The sequence below is a fragment of the Carassius gibelio genome, chromosome B6 (assembly GCF_023724105.1).
Source record: "Carassius gibelio isolate Cgi1373 ecotype wild population from Czech Republic chromosome B6, carGib1.2-hapl.c, whole genome shotgun sequence".
Lineage (NCBI taxonomy): Eukaryota > Metazoa > Chordata > Actinopteri > Cypriniformes > Cyprinidae > Carassius > Carassius gibelio.
The window spans coordinates 20,498,277-20,514,838 of NC_068401.1; the positions used below are offsets into that span (position 1 = coordinate 20,498,277).

The 16,562-nt window shown below is 34.9% G+C and overlaps 1 protein-coding gene across 1 annotated transcript in view; it reads right to left on the reverse strand.

The window, feature by feature from the left end:
* prkcaa (protein kinase C, alpha, a) overlaps positions 1 to 16,562 on the reverse strand; it is a 112,491-nt gene that overhangs the window by 46,331 nt on the left and 49,598 nt on the right. The window contains exon 3 of the mRNA XM_052558648.1: positions 13,914 to 13,996. Within this exon, the coding sequence (XP_052414608.1) occupies positions 13,914 to 13,996 (83 nt within the window). The remainder of the gene's footprint in view (positions 1 to 13,913; positions 13,997 to 16,562) is intronic.

Sequence of the window (16,562 nt, forward strand, 5' to 3'; positions counted from 1 at the left end):
TTTATTAACACTATCATTGAGCTCAAATTAATCAATATTCTACCTTCTATAGGGCTGCTTACAGCTGAACGTAACTCATTTTGTAATTTATTAACTTTGCAACACAGTTACTAAACTTCTGATGAATTGAGATTAACTATTATCTTCTGTAGAGCTACTTTAAATTTTAAAATTGTATTTTGTTTCTAAATTTTCAGACATTATCAAAATGTTTCAATGTTAACACTGTCATTTTATCTGTTGTATTGTATACACAAAAAAATGAAACTTGACTTTTATGATGAAGTAAAAACAGTGCATGTGATACCCATTTATTTAAACCATTCACTAACATGTGTGCACACAAACAAGTACATATGCATTAGCAAAAGAAGGGGTGTGGGTGACAGACATTGCTTGATGCACTGTAGGTGGTACAGGTAGAGACTTGCGAGTCAAGGAAGAATATGTATATGTGTCTGTGAGTGAAAAGGCTTTTAAATATTTAAATATTAAATATTTCATTATTTGATGAAACGTAAAAAATTGTATTAATCATTTAAAATGTAATCAAATGAAATCAATTGCAACACATTGCATTTGTATGTTTTTATTTTATTTTATCAGACATTATGCTGCAAAACAGAACTGTATAAATGAATAATATAAAAAACTTGATTGTATGATATTACTTGAAAATAATGAAATTATTAATACTATTATTAAAACGCTCCATTAAAAAGATTAAATTTAAAGTAAGCAAAAAAATAAATAAATAAATAAAAAAACATGGAAACATATTACAGTTACATAATGGACAGTTCAGATTTTTTGTTCCATCCATTAACACTATTTAACAAAACCCAGCAATTTTAGATCCCCACATTTTAATGTGGTGTTTATTTAGCTGAATTAAAAAACAGGGTTTCCGTTGTCCGGTAATTGCCGGACATTGGCCGAAAAAAAAATGAAATGTCCGACAAAATTAAATCTCTCCGGTCAAATTGTCCGAATAAAATTGCCTAATAATCCCGCCCCCCCTAACACAATCTGAATTTGAGAATAAGCCTAAAATGTATAAAGCAAAAATACACCGAACTTTGGCTATGTTATGAAGAAACAGGCTCATTTGAAAGTTATTAAACATTATTACATGGCTTGGTTGAATTCCAATGTGGAATGCGGTCTGTTATTTCTTGATATCAGACCGCTGCGAAGCACTAGCGGCGCCAGGATTTTGATTGTAGGTGGGCCTCCAGAAAACTGGATGGGCCAGTTAAAATAAGCCAAAAAAAAAATAATAAAAAAAATAAAAACGGTTCCCCTTTCATCTCCGTTTCAGCGCTTTTCTGGGCACTGAAGACAGCGACTCCGTAGCCTACCTGGATTTAATGTGTAATTAGCATAGGTAAAAAAAAAAATTCGTTTTAAATTGTTAAAAAGACATTTCAAGATATATTTCATGTCCGTGAGGCCTACGCTGAGTTTCGTTAAATTAGGATGAGATGCACTCCAGTTCACTAGCAATGCAAGTGGCCGCGAGGGCGCCTGCATGATTAGGCCTGTCGTCTGCTATATTTGCTTCTTATGTATTAAATCCAGGCAATTGGTTGATAAAAAAAAAAATATTAAAATTAAGATACAATTTATACAAAACGAAATTCACTTCAAAAAAGTATTTCTACTAAACAAAACTTAATTAAGTGGTCAAAATCATGTTTGACCCGCTCCATGTCTCTCGATATTGCGCATCTTATCTTACTCGTGCGGTTCACTTTTCATAATCAACATAAATTAAAAAATAACATTATAATATTTTAACAAATATTAAACTAAATAAGCTTATTTAATGTCTACAACATGTATAGTAGACCTAGAATCTCTATTTGTACAAATTGCTGCACATTCATTTCATTCTGAATTTTGCACACATAAGTTTAAAAGGCATTTGTTTGTGCATGCATGTAAAACATATCTGCAACTTTTATCAAGTTCACTGATAATTATGCGTGCATTTATGAATTATGAATTTATGAATCTTAATCTATAATGAAACAAGGACGAAACATATGCTTTGTTTGTTTAGAATGGAATGGATCGCAAATAGATCCGAATGAAGAAATGAACCATAGTAGAAAATGTTTTTTTCCGTCTATTTGAAAGTTAGGCTAATAAACATGTTGCGTTCGGCGGCCTGATTATGTCATTTTTTACGTTACATAGCCTGCCTCCAGTTTTCCTCACCTTGACTAATTAAGAGGCGATATTTGACCGGCATATCATCAAAATGTCCGGAAAAGGAAACCTCTGCCGGTCACTTTGACCGGCACCATTTTTTTCTAGTGGAAACTCTGTTAAAAATATAACTTTTATTCAAATTATGAATGAGTTAATCAATTTATTAATGGTCAAGCAAAGAGCGCTCCTTAATAAATCAAACTGATTATAATAATGAACCTGAACTCACTTCAGTTCACCTGTAGTGCAAGCTGACTGACTGAGTGAAACATCTTGCTGTTATCAAAAAATATTTACATCCTGTTTATACTTTGTTGGTTATAACGCAACAAATTGTGTGAGTGCAGAGCTCTCACTAAACAAACTGTGCTGTAAAAAATGATTGATTGGCCATTGCATTCACCTGTTCAACAGACATATATGTGAGTGACTACAATTCTCAATGCTGCAAAAATAAATAAAAAGCAATGATGTTTTTCAAAAGGATTTTGTAAGAAAAATATCCATATTTAAAACTATATAAACCATAATAATTAGCTTCGGCCAATTTTCATATTTGTGTACACGAAAGAAGGCATTCCAGTGAATGACGTAGAATGTAGGCAAACGTGGGAATGAAGAGGAGAGATCAAATCAAAAAAAGTAATGAATTAGAAGTACAAAACAAGGATTTGTAAAGGAAAATGTCAGAGGACTGTGATGTAAGACAAGAGGAGACTGTTTGCATTTGTTAAACTTTGCTTCCTTTGCTCCTATAAACAAAAGTTGGTTTTCGTGAAAAATGTGCATGTGCTATGCCTACATCAGAAAGGCAGTCTCTCGTGAATGCATGTACGACAGTTAGCGGAAGTTACACAAAATTGTTTAGCCTTTATGGTTTTAAATATGGATTTTATTTTTATTTTATTTTTTTAAATATATCAGTTCGCTACAGGAGGCCATTATTCACTGATTTTATTAATATGATAACTTAACAACATGCATATAGTTGCATATACTAATTTCTGAGAATCCTAACTTAGAATCACTCTGGGTTTATAAATTCGCAATAGAAGCTCCCAGGTGCCAACTCTCAGCCTCTTCTTCTAAATACTGACATTTTATATATGGAAACCATTCACCTCTTAAAGCCGCACCTACCAACCAATCACTTCCTGGTTCCAGTAACCCACAGCGATGAGTTTCCCAGTTCCCACAGTAAGAGCCAATCAAATCTCACTCCAATAAGGCTGCTGTATAAGACACTCATTGTCAAAAGGTTGTCATCAGGTGAGTAGATCTAAATGTGAGTGTGGAATTTAGCTTGGCTTAGCATGACCTTTAAAAAGTCAACACATAGCAGGTGGTATCAACTTAATCTAGCTATGTGTTTATTCATACTGCATTCATAACTCATGCTTTACACTCCCTCTCATTATCCTCCTCCTCACATAATTTTTCTGTCTTCAGCTTCTTCCACTATTATTCCTTTCCTTTGACTGACCAGGTGTTTCTGGTGCTTTTTGAGCAGGTGGGTACCAGCCTTGTCATTTCTATGTTTTATTTATAGGCCCGATTTACATCCTTTTCTCATGGAGTGTCAAGCTAACTAGGGGGTGTCACCCAAACATGTTCTAATTGCCTGGCCCATTTCCAAAGCTCACAATCATAGCCACAAAACAATTCAATAGTGAACTTTGTACTATGCTAAAGTTACAGTTCCACATGATGTCCAATTTATCCAGGCAGAGTTGACCTGTATTCAAATTTGTTCCAGTAAACAAAAAAGGCATGCGATTTACTAGGGAAATTTATGGCTTCACCACGAATTGGTAAGCAGATTTACTGGTTCAAATCTTTGTCAGGACAGCTCCTCTGGTTACTTCTATGGTAAACAGCAGGGTGTCTGCTCAAAGGATCTGTTCTGGTTAACCACTTTCTCTCTCTACCTGGCAAGACTTGAGAATATTGCAAAGATTGCTAAACCCTCATCAACAACTTTGCATAATCCAACGCAGTGCAAAACACATTGGCAAGATCTGACAGAATTTAACAAGGTATATAACACAAATGACAAAAACCAACAAATGACAAATAGTAGACTCTGTACTATTCATTCTTGTGAATGAATACATATATATATATATATATATATATATATATATATATATATATATATATATATATATATGTGTGTGTGTGTGTGTGTGTGTGTGTGTGTGTGTGTGTGTGTGTGTGTGTGTGTGTGTGTGTGTGTGTGTGTGTGTGTGGAATTATATATGGAATTATATACATAACAAAAAAGTGTGAAACAACTGAAAATATGTCATATTCTAGGTTCTTCAAAGTAGCCAACTTTTGCTTTGATTACTGCTTTGCACACTCTTGGCATTCTCTTGATGAGCTTCAAGAGGGAGTAACCTGAAATGGTCTTCCAACAGTCTTGAAGGAGTTCCCCGAGAGATGCTTAGCACTTGTTGGCCCTTTTGCCTTCTGTCTGCGGTCCAGATCACCCCTAAACCATCTCGATTGGGTTCAGGTCTGGTGACTGTGGAGGCCAGGTCATCTGGTGCAGCACCCCATCACTCTCCTTCTTGGTCAAATAGCCCTTGATGCCTTCAATGTGACTCTACAATTTTCATAGTCATGAAAATAAAGAAAACTCTTTGAATGAGAAGGTGTGTCCAACCTTTTGGTCTGTACTGTATAAATAATGTGACACCATCTAGTCAGATGTAAAAGTTATCAGAGCATGTCAAAGATGTCCTATATTTTCTATATAATTAAAAATGCCTCTGAACAAAAACTATCACATGAAACCTCTAGCCAAAAATGAGACAAAAAAAACAACAACTCTCTTTTTATAAAGACTGAGATATGGTGTCAAATTTCAAGTACTGTATTTGCATGCAAGCAGACAGAAACAGGAAGCCTGGTTTGCAATGCTTGTATCTCAACTGACAATGTTTTGCTTATATAGGAGCAAAGTAAATGTAAAATAAAAGAGTAATTTCAATAGTAAAGGTTTTATTTGTTATTTATTTTTTATTAAAAATATTGGCGGGTGTAAATGTACTGTTGAGGGATAAGACTGAAATACATCTCATAAAAATTAAATATAATATAAAAGAACTGTAAGAATTGTGAGACTGGAACTTGGTGGTGTACAGGAACCTGACACATATACAGGGCTGGGTATTGTGCAACAATTTTGGATCCTGATACTGATAATAATTCCTTGACTTAAATTAAAAAAAAAAAGAAAAAAAAAATTCAGCTTGTTGACGCTTGAATAACTTTTAATAAAGTTCATATAGTTTTCAAATCGTTTAGGCTACATTTATACTTGTGTGTTTATTTAAAAAATGCATAGCTAAGATAGAATCATCATTTATATTCATTTCCAACTGATTCACAGAGTCTGATGAGCATTAGTTGTTTCCAGCACTGTCTGCCTGTGTTTTCTCTTCCACGATTGCTGTTATGACTCAAAGGAAGCTCATTCACAGCTCAAATGTCTATCATATTATGTTGATGTTGATGAGATTAACCGCTTAGGTATTGAAATTTGGTACCGAACACAATTTTTTAATACTCAAGAGTATAAAACTTATAGTCAACCTGTCAGTAATAATAAAATAAACCAAGACACTGGTATTATAACATAATATAAGACACATCTAAGTGACGTGACATTTAGCCAAGTATGGTGACCCATACTCAGAATTTATGCTCTGCATTTAACCCTTCCGAAGTGCAAACACACAGAGCAGTGAACACACACACACACACACACACACACATTGTGAACACATACCCAGAGCAGTGGGCAGCCATTTATGCTGCGGCGCCCGGGGAGCAGTTGGGGGTCCGGTGCCTTGCTCAAGGGCACCTAAGTCGTGGTATTGGAGGTGGAGAGAGAACTGTACATGCACTCCCCCCACCTACAATTTCTGCCAGCCCGAGACTCGAACTCACAACCTTTCAAATGCCAGTCCGACTCTCTAACCATTAGGCCACGACTTCCTCCAATGAATATTCCCAGAGTGAGGCCTGATCCTATCGGCTTCCGTCTCTCCGCGCTCTGATCTCTAAATACACATATCTATCACACAAATATAGTGACCAAGGAACAACAAAGTCTTATATGCACATGCAGTTCTTTGTATTTAAAGACATTAGTTGTGCTTCACATAATATCCACCAGATGGTACTTAGGACAACATACTGTTACTAATAACATACAGTACCTAGGCCAGATCACAGTTCTTTTAGCTACATCTGGCCAACTATTTGTTTTGAATCAATCTTTTTTAGGCCTATACATGACTACATTTAAGTATTTTTTTTATAAATAAATAAATACAGCTTTGAAGGTTTACACTCCTCATTAAGTTTTCTTTTTTATTCACATGAATCATTAGAATTCATTAATGTGCACATTATTTAAATATTACTCAATTATGTGAGCTGATTTAAGTAAGAAATTAACCCCTTAAAACGAGGGGTTGAAAAGATTAGTAAAAATGTTTTTGAACTATCGCATTTGAATAAGTGCTACAGTAACATTGAGTAATAACAGGATTTATGTATTCTTAATCTAATACACATGCCATACACAGGTCATAAAAACTGAACTGAATCATGAAATGTTTTTCTGCCATGTTCACAGTAAACATAACAAATGAAGGTTCACAGCTCTGCCAGTCAAGCACAAGCAAACATCAGCTTCAGAAAGCCTAAAAGAGACAGCTCTGTTACAGTGAGGTATCTTTATTTATTTATTTAGCGTATATGTACATTTATCTTTAATTTCTCTGTAATTTTCTGTAATGTGTATGTAAAAATCTCTGGTGAAATTATACATACTCCATGTGCTTCATTATTTTTACCTCAATGGTTTTCAAAGCACTGTAAAGTTAACTCTGGTGCAGGTGCTCATGGAGAAAAAAGTGACATATAAAGAGATAAGTAAGTATAATAATAAAAACATAAATGTCACAATTGTAGGACTTTCAATTCTGATAAATAAAGCGCAAATTTAGGGCATCAATTCAAAGGTTTATATAGCTTAATCAATTAATTTATTTGTAGGACTGTATTTAGGACAAAATATTAATTTAACAATAAAAGCTATGCTGCCTTCATGTGATTAAACCAGCAAAGCAGGGTAATTTATGTTTATTTTTTCTTCCTAAAATTAAACAGGGACTGTTTTCTGAAAGAACAAAAGCCTGTGAATAGACAGGCTGTTTTTGCCTGTGCTGTTAGCTCAGTGATGATCAACACTAAGGATCCTAAAGATCAGGCCTCCAGTGGGCTGAGGGAGCTAATGGATTTGTAATGGAATCAATGAGGCATGGAGATTTTCTATTAGAAAAGCCTGCTACACACACAACAAACACAGAGAAAGAGAGCATTCTTATAATCAACCCTGATCAACAGCACCATGGAAGCAGAAGCAGCTGGCGGAAGAACGTAACCACAAAAGCACCACAAAACAACATGCTGGAAGTGAATCCCTCACAGAAGTCATTAGTAGACCTACATTACACATAAACTGTACACATATCTGCACTAAAAAAAAAAAAAAAAAAAGCTAAATTCTTGGGAATTGATTAAAAGATTTATCAATGGAAAAATCTGATTTTAAGTTCTTTGCCATATGTATCCTTTTTTCTGACCAAAATAAATACAAAGGGTGGCCTTTGTGTAGGCTCCATGTTGGCCTAAACATAAGCACTGATGATACAACAGATAGTGTGACCTGCAGCAAAACATCAAAGAGGACAGTTACACTCTGGAGGAAATGCAGAAGATAAGATCACATTACATGCTACATCTGAGATTTTTATTTTTTTTTGTAACATGACGTGTCCGAAAAAAGAAAAAGGGGATATGAATTACTACAAAATAAGGCAGATCATGCAAAGGCAGAATAAGGCAGATCTTTTTTTTTTATGTAGTGCTGTCCTGAGTAGGGCTGGGCGATATGGAGCAAAAAAAAATATCTCGATATATTTTGCTTTATCTCGATATACAATATATATCTCGATATCTTTAAAAGGAAAAATAACCCCCCAAAAACTACTGCAAAAACAAATATGCCAAATATATCATGTTTAGGGCCCTATAAAATGTTTTATTTTTTCTTTATCATATGTTTTATTATTACCTAATTCTGTGTTTTAGCATGTGTAATTATTTAAATGCATAAAAACAACTTAATTTGTTAATTTTCTTTTTTAAAATAGACTTATGAAATGTTTTTTCCCCCTCTGAAAATCTACATTTACATTTTTCTGGTTATCAAATGAAGGCATAAAACATTAATTTAGTTTATCTGTTAATTATTGAAAATTTAGCAAACTTTATTTTTTGGTAAACAAAGGAGGGGATTTACTATTAAAAATAAAACATGGAAGAAATGTTGTGTGATTATTCCTTAAAAAAATTATGTTTGTCTCATTTTAATAGCAGTAGTAGTAGTAGACTATGTACATTCTGCTGAACAATAGTAATAGATTTCTGGCAAATACTTGCCGTTAAAGGCTATGCTATGTGGAGGTTTTTACTTAAAAAAATCTTTAAGATAGAGTTTTCATTTGTACATGTATGAGCTAACCATGATGTAAAAAAAAAAGAATGACACCTCAACTGTCCACCACGGTTGCCTCTATCACCCTGTAGGCTCAAATGTGTGTGGAGGAGTCGGGCCCAAATTGGCGCGAAAACCGTAAGGCACGCCTCAGTTCTCAGTTCCTCTAATGGCCACTGGTGTCAGTAACGGTTAGAAATTTCAGAACCTACGCAATGCTCCTTTAAACTAAACCAGACTTTTATTTTGACAGGTTACCGTACATTTACAGTTCTGTGTATGTGATACTACAGTCTATGATGTGATATATACGAAGGTAGTTTTACTCAAATCAAACGGTCAAATGCTTATGAAGTGACTCTAAGTGCAGTTCTGGAGATGTTCTTCATGTGTTTACGTACTCATTTAGTGAGACGACAGAAGCTGAAATCACCGTGAATCACGCGCGCTTCGTGTGTGTAACGTTAATGAATGAAGCCATTAACATTCATTAACACAGACACGCAGAACATGCAGGATTCATATTTAAATAGACTTTTCCGGCTTAATATTTAGAAATATTAATCCATATCGCGATTAGATGTGAGTGCAATTACCTATTTTGGATTAATTCATTCAAAATTTTACAAATTCCGTGACATTCCACTTGAAACTGTAAATTCTGTTTTTATGACTGGATTCCGCGATTCCGTGCGCGTTTTCTGCATCGCGGAAATCATAGGGCCATTGCCTTGAAACCGAAGTATCTCCATATAATAACAGGAAATCCTCAGCAAATTACAGATCTTTACTCAAGACAGATGTGTCTTGCTCTGGCCCCACAGGAGCTATGTATTCATTTACAGATGAAAAGCAGAAACATCTCAAAGGTCAGTAACACAAGGATATTTGCAATGCTTTTACTCCTGCAGTTTCAACTAATCACAGTGAAGCAGACTGTGTGCATGTGTGCATGTTTTGCCCTTAACAACCTGTGTTCAGAGTTTAAACACTGGGAAATTGAGCATGTGATTAAACCGTTTACACACAAACCCCTGACAGAAATGTACAGATTTTGTAAACCATTCTCACCAAGAATTTATTCCACAGCTACAGTATGACAGTTGGCCATGCTGTGCTCTATAAAAAGGAGTTTCTCAGAAGCTTGAATGACATTATCTCTGATTACTCCACCACTACACCACTTTGTAAGAGATTTCACATACACCACTTACAAGTACACATATTTATGGTCATGTATTAAAGAACATGTTTATTAGAGTGATAATCTGAGTGTGAATTGCAAGAGAAACATTATGTGCAAAGTAATTAAATATGAAATATAACTTAGTAGTGCTTTGGCAGGTGGAATAATACACTAAATTAAAGCTTGACTATAAATATATATATATATATTTATAGTGAATTTACAAAACATAAATAAAAAGGAGGCGTGGGTATTTTTCAGTACCTAACTATTCATATTGATTCTTGGGGTCACAATTTGATTAAACATTAATTCACAAAATTGATTTATGAATTTTGAATCATGATTCACAATTTTTCATAACATATTTGTGCACATGGGAATCAAACACACCAGTATTTTGATACAAAAACCCAACAGTCTATAGCAGGTATAGTCCTAATTCAAGAAATCAGTGTTTCTCATTAACCATTAGCTTCCTACTAAATATTTATAAATATTTTACACTTACCAATAATAACATATCAATATCAATAATTTATAAACACTTTGCATTGCTGAAAATGGGGCAGATGTAATTGTTTTTCCTCCATTGCTGTTGCTGTTTTGTTCTGACAACATTTATAATAATGACAACAGTAATTATTATTATTATTTGGGATGTGCCCGAATAGTGAATCCATATTCAGAAAAGCTTAGAAAATGAACAATGCATTCTAACACTAAAGTCACTAAAGGGACATGGTTAGATGCTTCTAGCAGTTTCCTGTTATATTACAGTACATACAATTTCACTTACCACATAAACACCACATAAACAGAGTAAGGAGAGATGACTGATAGGATGATAGATGATAGATCCTGAGTACCTCTGACAAATATCTTATATTGTAAAAAAAGTATTGCCGCTCTGTAATATACCGTAATTCCTCAATTCCTCCAGGCCTTTATTTACCTGAACTGCAAAAGGTAATAGGCTTTTATTTGAAGCAGGCTTTTATTAGAGGCAGGCCTTTATTTCTAATTCCATCTGTTTGATAAGTAATTGTTTAAATAAATCTTTTTAAATTAAAAGCGATCCAGTGGACAGAGCTCATAACATTAGCACAGAATCAGTTTAGAATCAATCACCAAAAGAATCAGTTCGGATCAGATGCGCTCTGTGTCAGTCGGCTTCACACTGAATCACGCATGCACAGTATTATCAGCTCCTCGGTTCTCAAATCAGATGCGTCCGACAGAAACGGTTCTCGGTTCAGTGTACTGGTGATCCGACAACCGATGCAACCGGTTCTTCACTCGAGAATGAGAAACGCTCCGGCAGTGGGCGTGTATGTTCGTTATCTGGCTCTGCTGCACAAATTTTCCCCCGGCCTTTATTTGTCCGTGTTGACCACGACCCCGGCCACTATAAGAGGCCCGGCGTTCATTTGACTACCGGTTTTTATTTGAGGAATTACGGCATACAGAGTACATGTGATCACAAATCTCCCTGCATATTAATAACTCACCTCATTCCTGCAATTTATATACAATATAATTATCCAACTATATTAACTGTGAGAGAATGCATTGAAATATATTTTTTCCTACCATTTCATATTTATGGGTTCTGTAGTACATGTAATTTCCTTTCCGAACATGGTAGTCAGATTTGGGCACATTCTATATTATCATTATATTAACTAGAAAATCGTTTTTTGACATTTGTAAATCATTTTGAATCGCTAGAAGACTGAATCGCGATTCATATGTGAATCTAATTTTTCACCCGTCCCCTACTAAATTTTATTCAATAGTCAATTTTAGTAGACTATTCAATTCTGAAATAGTTAAAAGCTTACTGTTAAAATTCTGAAATAGTTAAAAGCTTACTGTTAAAATTCTGAAATAGTTAAAAGCTTACTGTTAACACACACTGAAAAAAGTTGATTGAGAGCTGAAGTACGCAACTTCTGCACCACTGTGCAGAACTGTAAACCACCATTGATTGAGAAAAAAATAAAAAATAAAAAAAAACACCGCCCACCCTCAGCTCACCTATGAATGGTTTACTTATAGTTCTTCTTGCACACCAAAACAGGATAGGAAAAAGAATCTGAACACCAAAAAGTCACATATTTAAAGTTGTTTCAACCTTTAATAATCTTTTAAAATAAAGTGTTTGATGTACAGTATTGTTCAAAATAATAGCAGTACAATGTGACTAACCAGAATAATCAAGGTTTTTAGTATATTTTTTTATTGCTACGTGGCAAACAAGTTACCAGTAGGTTCAGTAGATTGTCAGAAAACAAATGAGACCCAGCATTCATGATATGCACGCTCTTAAGGCTGTGCAATTGGGCAATTAGTTGAAAGGGGTGTGTTCAAAAAAATAGCAGTGTCTACCTTTGACTGTACAAACTCAAAACTATTTTGTACAAACATTTTTTTTTTCTGGGATTTAGCAATCCTGTGAATCACTAAACTAATATTTAGTTGTATGACCACAGTTTTTTAAAACTGCTTGACATCTGTGTGGCATGGAGTCAACCAACTTGTGGCACCTCTCAGCTGTTATTCCACTCCATGATTCTTTAACAACATTCCACAATTCATTCACATTTCTTGGTTTTGCTTCAGAAACAGCATTTTTGATATCACCCCACAAGTTCTCAATTGGATTAAGGTCTGGAGATTGGGCTGGCCACTCCAAAACATTAATTTTGTTGGTTTGGAACCAAGACTTTGCCCGTTTACTAGTGTGTTTTGGGTCATTGTCTTGTTGAAACAACCATTTCAAGGGCATGTCCTCTTCAGCATAGGGCAACATGACCTCTTCAAGTATTTTAACATATGCAAACTGATCCATGATCCCTGGTATGCGATAAATAGGCCCAACACCATAGTAGGAGAAACATGCCCATATCATGATGCTTGCACCTCCATGCTTCACTGTCTTCACTGTGTACTGTGGCTTGAATTCAGAGTTTGGGGGTCGTCTCACAAACTGCCTGTGGCCCTTGGACCCAAAAAGAACAATTTTACTCTCATCAGTCCACAAAATGTTCCTCCATTTCTCTTTAGGCCAGTTGATGTGTTCTTTGGCAAATTGTAACCTCTTCTGCATATGCCTTTTTTTTAACAGAGGGACTTTGCGGGGGATTCTTGAAAATAGATTAGCTTCACACAGACGTCTTCTAACTGTCACAGTACTTACAGGTAATTCCAGACTGTCTTTGATCATCCTGGAGGTGATCATTGGCTGAGCCTTTGCCATTCTGGTTATTCTTCTATCCATTTTGATGGTTGTCTTCCGTTTTCTTCCACGTCTCTCTGGTTTTGCTCTCCATTTTAAGGCATTGGAGATCATTTTAGCTGAACAGCCTATCATTTTTTGCACCTCTTTATAGGTTTTCCCCTCTCTAATCAACTTTTTAATCAAAGTACGCTGTTCTTCTGAACAATGTCTTGAACGACCCATTTTCCTCAGCTTTCAAATGCATGTTCAACAAGTGTTGGCTTCATCCTTAAATAGGGGCCACCTGATTTACACCTGTTTCTTCACAAAATTGATGACCTCAGTGATTGAATGCCACACTGCTATTTTTTTGAACACATCCCTTTCAACTAATTCAACTAATTGCCCAATTGCACAGCCTTAAGAGCGTGCATATCATGAATGCTGGGTCTCATTTGTTTTCTGAGAATCTACTGAACCTACTGGTAACTTGTTTGCCACGTAGCAATAAAAAAATATACGAAAAACCTTGATTATTCTGGTTAGTCACATTGTACTGCTATTATTTTGAACAATACTGTAAGTAAGTTAAGTAACATGTCATTTGCAAGATAAACAATTATTTATTAAGTAAATCGTGACACAAACATACAAAGTGTGAGAGAACTGTTGAATAGATCCACTGTTTGTGTGTGTATTTGCATACTCACATCTGTGTCTGGCCCTTTATCAGCTCCAGGGCATGAGAATGTGACAAATTCATGGCAACGTTTATGGACCACAAAACAGCACACTGAGAGAGAGAAAGAGAGAGATGTGTTACATTTACAATATCCCACATAACTGTAAAAAAAATAAAAAAAAAATAAAAAAAAAATAAAATAAAAAGTTCAAACCGTGTCCTAATTATTATTATTTTTTTTAACAAACTCTGTTACTCTTCCTGCTTTGTTTGTATATAGTATGTTTATTCTATACTGCAGCAGAGCTGAGGAGGATGATGCTAATAAATCAGTCATTTAATAATGTAAAGTGTAAATTAGTGGACTACACTAACACAAAAACTGACTTCGTGTTAAATCAACACCAGTAACATATTTCAAAGTGATAAATTATTGTATTATATAAAAGATTGCATATTCTGTAGGCAGTGGCACAAAAATGCATAATCTTGCATAGCAAGACCTTCAGACAGTCTTAATTATTAATAAACTGTTTTTTTATAATGTGCTTTTCTAGAACCCAAAAAGATGAGTTTTCAACAGCTTCTTAAAACTGGCCAGTGTGTGAGCATCTCTAACAGTAACGGGAAGTGCATTCCATAACCTAGGTGCAGCAACAGAGGAATAGATTTTAATCTATAGGGAGGCTGTTGAAGAGTTAGAGAATCAGCAGACCGAAGGGAAAAAGAACGCATGTAACGGGTGACTAAGTCAAAAATATAAGAAGGGGCAGTTCCATGTATAGCTTTGTATGATAATGTTAGAGATTGGAAAACATTACGTGACTGTACAGGAAGTCAATGCAAACTATAAAGCACGGCTGTGATATGCTGACGTGATGGAATATATGTGAGAACATGAGCTGCTGAATTCTGGATATACTGCATGCGTTTGATTGATTTAGCAGGTAAGCCAATGAATAGTGCATTACAGTAGTCAATCCTGGAAGTAACAAATGCATGAATAAGCCATTCAGCATCAGGTGGAGTGAGGAAAGGTCTATTTCTTGCAATGTTTCTGAGGTGATGGAAAACAGATTTAGTAATACTCTTAATGTGAGAGTCTAGTGTCAGCTGAGTGTCAAAAATCACAGATGGAAGTACTACGCTCTCATCCATAATCAAATTAAGATTGCTACCCTTGTGAATAGCCCCTGGTGTGCCAATGAGTAGAACCTCTGTTTTAGAACAATTCAGTTTTAAAACATTATGGTGCATCCACCTTTCTATTTCCAGCACACACTCTGAAAGAATTGTTGAGGTGTATAGGAATAGGATCAGACTTGGAGTTGATGTAAATTTGGGTGTCATCAGTATAAAAGTGATACCCCAAAACATATTTCCTAATAATTAGTCCCAAAGGAAGCATATACTAAACAATGTAGGACCCATTACAGATCCCCGAGGAACACCATGACAGACCTGTCCAAGTTCAGATTTGTTGTTTCCCAAGACAACCAACTGGGTACGATCAGTGAGGTAGGATTTAAAACAAATTAAGCACCGTGCCAGTTATACCAAGCCATCTCTCCAGCCTGTTTATCAGGATAGAATGGCACAATGTATTAAATGCAGCACTAAAATCTAACAAGACCAGGATGGAGGCTCCAGAGTCAGCTCAGACAAGCCGATCATTAATAACCAGGGCTTTCACTGTACCGTGTCCCTTTCTAAACACAGACTAAAAAAGTTCAAAAAGCTTGTATAAATGAATATACTTATTATAGTCACATTTCATATTCAATAGTGAGTGACATTTTCTTTTAGTGTTTATTATTGAACATTATTAACATGTGACATAGCAGCAGGTTTATTATGCTTTATCACTTTAAGACCTAATAAATAGATCTTTCTATAATTTATTTCTATAATTCTATAATTTTGTGAGCATTTGGCTGTTCAATCACAGCAATTCATGAAAGAAACGAGGGTACAGGGTAGGTATGCACAATCATGATTTTTCATGACGGATTCCGATACCAGTTTTTTACAAGGAAACTGGCCAATTCCGATACCGATTTCCAATTATTATTATTTTTTTATCTTTAAGCAACAAACAAGGAAGAAGGAAAGTGTGCATAAACAAGATGTTTATTATGTATTTAATAGGCCAAACTAGCTTTTGGCCATTGAAAAAAATAACCATAACCATCTGAAATTAACGGCAGTAACTGCACAGTAAGTAGACTACATTTAATACATAAATAGATGGTACAGACATCAGCATTTAGCTTTTCTATTTGAATTGGGTTGAAACTACATAGAACTGGCCTTAAACAGTCCAAACACCACAATCAACACACATTCAATAAGATGTTTCTTAATCAGCATTCAGTATTTTAGTTTTCAAAATTGGTTTTAAATTATATAAAGGTCTTTACAAGTGAGAAATGGTAAATGATTCACATCCATATTTTTTTTTACTTGAGCCAATGAAAAATAAATAACTATACTCTCAAGTTAAAAAATATAGATGTGAATCATTACCCTAAATTTTTTTAATTGGATGAATGAAACACTTTTTTTTTTTTTTTTTTTTTTTTGCGTGCTACAGTAGGCGATTTTTAAATCAAATTAAGTCAAATGTAATGTTAAGGTAAAATAAAAATATTCATCCTATACAGAACTGACGTTTACT